Source organism: Panthera tigris, chromosome B1, assembly GCF_018350195.1.
Source record: "Panthera tigris isolate Pti1 chromosome B1, P.tigris_Pti1_mat1.1, whole genome shotgun sequence".
Lineage (NCBI taxonomy): Eukaryota > Metazoa > Chordata > Mammalia > Carnivora > Felidae > Panthera > Panthera tigris.
The window spans coordinates 109,702,625-109,709,302 of NC_056663.1; the positions used below are offsets into that span (position 1 = coordinate 109,702,625).

Here is a 6,678-nt window from a genome sequence, read left to right on the forward strand (position 1 = left end):
CATACATGAATATATAAACAGGCAAAAGAATTTGACACCCTGAATGTAAGTGCCATGAGGCTACAAGTCACTCCATAATGAAATACATGTTCAGCTTGGGGCAGAGTTTCAAATTAAAAAGACAACATCGTTGCTTATTCCAAATATCAGTTCACAGCTAAAGCCAACTCAGGAGGAACAGACATGTGACACCGCATGGCTCCAAGAGGAAACAACAGCGTGCCGCTGAACCAGAGGCAGTTGGGTAGTTTGGTCACATTGGGTTTATTCTGTCTACTTCCTTCTAGGAAGCTTAGAGGTTGGCCAATGAGGTCCACTGTTGATTCTTATGGCACCACCCTCCCCTCCTTCTCGTTGTGGCTTAGAACTTACCCACACCCCAAGTTCTTGGGTGTCCTCGCTGTTACAGCCATAGTAGTCTGGGGTTCTGTCCAACTCCTGCATGTGTCCGTGTACTCTTACGCTCTTATCCGCATGACAAGACGGGCAGAGAGCTGCATTACCCATCTCACTCCTACAGTTCCTGCTGTCCCTGGGCCCGTGCTTGCCCTCTGTGCTCTGTCCAGGGCTCCCTGGGGGACACTAAAGCGGACAATTCATCCAGACGATCTTTGGCTCCTCCGCTCAAGTCCCCTAAACGCCCCTCACCAGTTCTCCCCATCTGCTGGCTGGCTTGCTGGTGTGAGAGAGAACTCAAAACCCCAGCAACTGCAGGCTGCATTCGGTGACCATTTCCAATTCAGGCTCTGCCAGTCTATTTTTACACCTACCAGGCCAGCTATGCATGTCAATGGAGTGAGGGGGGTGAGGCCAAGAGAGAGCAGGGGAGGGGGCGGTGTTGTTTTGTTTTTCACCATGTGAGCAGCCTGCTCTACACATGGACTGAAGTTCCTGCTGTGTAAAATGTCTCTACATATGAGAATTTTTGCATTACTCAGTGAATGCCTCTGAATCCTTTGATTTTCCCCCTCTGTCTTTCTACTTACACAGAACACCAATCTGCTAATGAGTCCGCTTCACCCACATAATAGATAGAAATTATTTTTGTAATTGTTTAAACCAAGAGGCGAGCACTCAGCTAACATACATCGTCTTTCTCATGATCTTTTACAGAAAATAACTGGTTGTCCTTGCAGCATTTAAAATTCATCAGAAACACAGCAATCAAAATGGGTCATTTTACCTTGGTCTGGATGTTTTGAATTTTACAAAGTATCTACAGTTTTCTGTTATTCATGATTGTGCTACGGTAGAGCAAACATTTTGCTTTATGTACAAGTTTAATTTTTAATATTCTGAAAATGTTTCCTCCAGCTTTATAAAAGAATAATTGAGAATGGCTTTTAAAAACATACATACTATCTTTGAAACCACATTACAGATCTTTGAAAGAAATTGTTTCCCACGGAGATGAGAGCACAGTAGATTTATGACACCAATTGTGACATACATCAAGACTTTGTTATTGACTATTATTGATGAAACTTTATTCCTCCCCTTACCCCCCATTAGGGTTTTCTCTAAAACTTTATATATGTCATTGCTTTACTATTAGTCCTATCCTTGTTATTTGCTTTCTTTTCTCATATCTTCTAAACAGGTTTTAAACTACTCAATGGCAGGATAAAGAATTAGATGTTTGTTATCACCCATCCACATTATGTATTAAATAATGTTAAAGAAATCTACTGAATTGAAAGCAATCATTTGGGTAACACAGGATGTGGAAGATATTTAGACATCAACCACATTTCATTCAATAGGATAAAATTCACCTTTCTGATTTGCCATTTTCTAAAAACTAAAAATGCCCGTCACTATTATTATTTATTTAAATTAAAAACAGCATTCCTCAAATAGTCTATCACTCTATATTGCTGTCCAAAGCCCTAACAAACTCAAATCCAAGAATGGTATTTTTGGATTGTTGATTCTTACAGCCCCATGCTGGTTTGTTTGTTTTACCAATCCTCTTTGAATAGCTCTTTATACCAGAGCTTAAGAACCTAGTGTATACTATTTACTATAAGGATCCTACCCTTACATTCCAATTTCTGAGAGGCACTAACAGTATTCAGTGAAATTATTTTTATCTTTCAGCTACAGATGATAGCATATTTTAAAAGTTTTTTTTAAAAATATTGACTGAACCAATAATATTATGATAAAAATGGAGGGGGCATATTTTCTCCATTCACGTTAAAGACAAGCATAACCCAAACATTTTAAATGATAAAGGTTTAATGGGGTTCAAGGAGTGCACTTGCTGTGATCAGCACCAAATGATGTATGGAAGTGTTGAATCAGTATATTGTACACCTGAAACTAACATTATGCTTTATGTTAACTAACTGGAATTTAGATAACAACTTAAGAAAAGGGGGGGGGGATGCGACAGGTGTAGGTGAAAGTATTCATAAAGATGAAGCTTCAGTATCAGTAACAAGATCAGACTGGTAGCTGAGATGTACCAGGCAAAACCTTTTGTGTTGCTCATGTTATTTTTATATAAACTAATGATTTATCACAATACAGTAATTCCTCATTAAATGCCACACATACTTGAACAGTGTACTGTAGAAATTAAATAAGAAATGATGCTTAATCATGTGTTTAGCAACTCTCCTAAAAGGATGGGTTTTAAAATTTCCTATCTTCTCTAAGGTGCTGAGAGCCTTACAGGGCCTTACAAAGTCTTAAAACAGGCGCTTCTTCTTGAATATACATGAACGATCTTATTCAGATTATGAACCAAGATTTCGCTAGCTGTTAAAAGAGGTACAGTTTTTTTTTCTCTCTTTCAGAATCAGTTAGTCGAGTGTTTTTAAAACCTAAAAATTTAATATTCAACAGTCTTTTAATAGAGATCATGCAACTTAAAACCTGGAGGCAAATCCTAAAAATTCTCTCTAGCCTCATCCCTTCATTCTAGAGCTTAGATCTGAATCCCTGTACTTACACATGTGAGAGGAATATTTAACCACTCCAGCTTAGGGAAACATGTCCCTAGGTGCTTGATAAATAATTTTGTAGTGCTTTAACAGCATGAATCATTTCCTGGAATCTTTCCGTCTTGTTAATACATTACCCATTCTACCACTATGCCCTCAAGTGGCTTCTGCCTCAGCCAAGCATACATCCCCCTTTCTCCACCAGTCTCTGTTCATCGTCTCTTTCAAAGCACATCTTAAAATCACTTTTTCCTACAAGTCTTAATTACACTTATATTAGTCCCTTAATTTGTTCTATCTTTTTTAATGAAGTTGGGACTACTATCAGCTATTTGCTTTTTTTTTACAGAATATGCCTTGTCTCTCTCCTTGACCTCACAGATGTAAAATGCACACGGCAGTATTAAATGCTTGTTAAGTAAATGAATAAAAGGCAGCCACCGATAGGAGGGCAATTGATTTTTCAATATTTAACTGCACTGTGCTAACCTTCTTTTTACACTTTAATGGTAACAGATTTAATAATTTTAAACATTTTAAGTGTGACAAATATTTGATTTCATTTCCACATTTACAATAAACACTCTGATTAGCCTTTAAAAAATATTAACATTGTTTAGGGTAAATTTTCCTAGAAAATAATTTGTAGTGTTTTGTTTCAAAAGAAAAAAATGTTGTAAAGTATACTAAGAACATAAACCAGAAAAGAAACATGTTAACAACTCTTACAAAATAATTTTTCTAAACATCTACCAATTAGTTTTCTACCCTTCTCTCTTTCCTTCATCTCAGGGAAATCTTCCCATCCTTTCCCCAATAGAAAAATGTTCTGCTTGCTGAATAGAATAACACCTACCCTCCTTAACATTAGGGATCCAAGGTGGCAACAAAGTCCCACTACTAAAGTTTAGTGCCTAAACAAGTATGGGAAAAGGAAAGGCAAATATAAACTGCTGGTGCTCCTGTGATTGCTAAAATTTTCCATTTTCTGGCCAAACAGACTTCATTATTTTTTCTTAAAAATTACTTAATGTTTTTTTTTGGGGGGGGGGGCGGGAATCAGAGCACTAGCAGGGGATGGGCACAGAGAGAGGGAGACACAGAATGCAAAGCAGGCTCCAGGGTCTGAGCTACCAGCACAGAGCCCAACGCTGAGCCGGAACCCATGAGCCGCGAGATCATGACCTGAGCCGAAGTCGGTGCTTAACTGACGGCCACCCAGACGCCCCTGGCCAAACAGATTTAAATTATCAATCTGGAAGCTATCGAAGTGTGAAAAATAGAACTTTCAAATGAACAACTTCATACTACTCGTGATTACCCCAGACGTTGCCCATGGTGTTTTCCACATAATCAAAAACAAGGGTGAGAGGAGTTTGCAGAAGAGAGCATTTAGAAGTTAAAACACTGCTAGTTCCATTTCCTAGTGGCAAACTAAGATTGGCTGCTGGGCAGACTTGTCACAAAACCTTGATGAGGTGACAACCCATATACCTAACATTTTGCCAATCAGAAGGCAAAGTTAGCAAATACTGTGTACTACCCATGCCTTACTAATGTACCCGTAGACTGTTGGGATCTCTGTGGACATCTGACAAGGGATATGCTTTCTGCCAGGGCAGAACAATATCACCACTGTTTCTCAAAAATGCTTCAAAGTCATTAGGGCAAATTACTCAGAAAGCAAATATTTGCATGTTTGGCCACACTTAGAGCAGGATACTTGCATTTGGTACATGATTTAGAAAGTGAAATTCAAAGCCCCCATGACGTGACATACTTTCAATATCCTTCTTAAATTTCCAGGGACTTTTACTGTTATTATTTCATCTGTATTGCTGTTTCAAATCCATCAGGAGAAAAGCGATTAAGGACTGAGAACAAAAGCCAGCTTCTCAACTGCAATCTTCTGAAAGTAGCTGTTAAAGTCCCTATGACAGCAAAGCAGAAAACCATCCATTGCAGTTTTATAAAGTTCACCTTCTAAATATGAAGCAGCGATTATAGAATCATCAGAAAACTAACACCTTGGAGAAGAAATAACTTTATCCGTTCTCTAATTTAACCTAAAGAGTTAGATCACAGCTCCTGCAGAGGAATGAAAAGACCTCTTAGCTAGGAAAAACTGATCCCAGATTTTGGGTCGATCACTAATTTCCCTGCATGGAGTTGTGTAACCTTTATCAAATCTGAGCTTTAGTTTTCTTTTTTAAAATGAGGAGGTCAGACTACATCCCTTCCAGCTCTGGAGTTCTTCAGCTCCATGCAACCTTACTTGTTTACATTTGAAAATACATCTAACAAGAGGGGAGTTGACGCTGCCCATCTCTTTAGTTAGCTGGCATGAGAGAGAAAGATAAGAACAACTCAATATCTTGCATCACAGGTCCCTGGTTCTACGAGCTATCTGCATTCAGTGGCATTTCCGTGGGACACTCACAAGGGAAGCTGAAAGGACCATTGTGTGAAACACGACAAACTGTTGGTATCTAGGAGCTCTTTTGCAAGGTGCAGACCCTTTTGCTCTTGCTCCACCTTTCCTGAAAATTAGCTCCAATGAAAAACGGGAAACATTTTGGACACCTCACCCTGCCGGTTTTCTACATCTCACAAGAGTAAAACAGCTTTCACCTGGAAATGGTCTCGGTCTGGAAAACTGATGTTGTAGGACAGCTTTATAGGATTTTGTAGCACAATGTTTTTGCAAATCAGCTGCATAAAATAGAAAGGATTTTATTCTCCCTCATATATGTCAGTTAATTTGTTCTTAAAGGGCAAGTGCTATCAATATTAAAAATACTGAAAAACGTATCTTGCCAGGAGTCTTGGAAGTAGCAAATCTGAAAGAATGTTTCACTCAGAATTATTTAATTTTTTCTCTCTTCCAAGTGGTAAGGGTTATGCAAGGATATGTATCACAGAAATGAAAAAAGCAAAGTGCAGTCTCTTAATCTAAACTATCATTGCAACATAAAAGTCCTAACATGGTAGTTACCACTTTTATTGCATTTTGCAGATCATTAGTATGTAAGAGTTATCCTGAATTTAGAAAACTGTTCAGATTACAATCCACCTCCCCCTGTTCTCCCCACCAACAGCTTTTTCCTTTTTTAAACCATGCTAGCTGTAATTCAAAACTGATTGTTTTGGTCAAATGTATTTATCTGATTAAACTAATATTTCATTACTCCTATTGTGTGCAGAATTCTCCATGTCCAATCACGTGAAACCAGGGACAAATTCCCCTAACTTTGGGAATCACTGACCTGTGGAAATAAAACTAGAACATTCCGTGCAACACAGGAGACAGCACATTATTTTCTCCTCTGTTTGGGTGCATTCAATATAATTTCTTTAGCTAAAAGTTAAACATGTAACTATTTTTACCAGTTGGATCTGTTATGTAATTGATCAATCAGGAAAACTGTTGCATAATTTATAGATCTACACAGATTCTCCATATTAACATGTGGCATAACTTTTCTAATTGAGGTCAGGATAAATGAGTTTTACTGTTTATGCTGTCCACAAATTAATCAAAATGAATATTGCCAAGCTATTTATGTGCCCACAAACATCAATTAACCAATTTCATTTTACATTCCTCCCAGCTATTATTTTCATTCCAAACTGCTGCCTCTTGACTCCTAGTACATAAAGGAGGACATTCTTTAGTTAACAGTGCTAACAACTTGAGAAGTTTTCTAAAGGCTACTCCACACAATGC

The 6,678-nt window shown here is 38.1% G+C and overlaps 1 protein-coding gene across 2 annotated transcripts in view; it reads right to left on the bottom strand.

Moving 5' to 3' along the window:
* The window catches only part of ANK2 (ankyrin 2), a 240,429-nt gene extending 239,922 nt beyond the window's left edge, over positions 1–507 (bottom strand). For both annotated transcript variants that reach the window (XM_042984019.1, XM_042984020.1), the window contains exon 1: positions 373–507. In XM_042984019.1, the coding sequence (XP_042839953.1) occupies positions 373–507 (135 nt within the window). The remainder of the gene's footprint in view (positions 1–372) is intronic.
* Between the last annotated feature and the right edge of the window lie 6,171 nt (positions 508–6,678).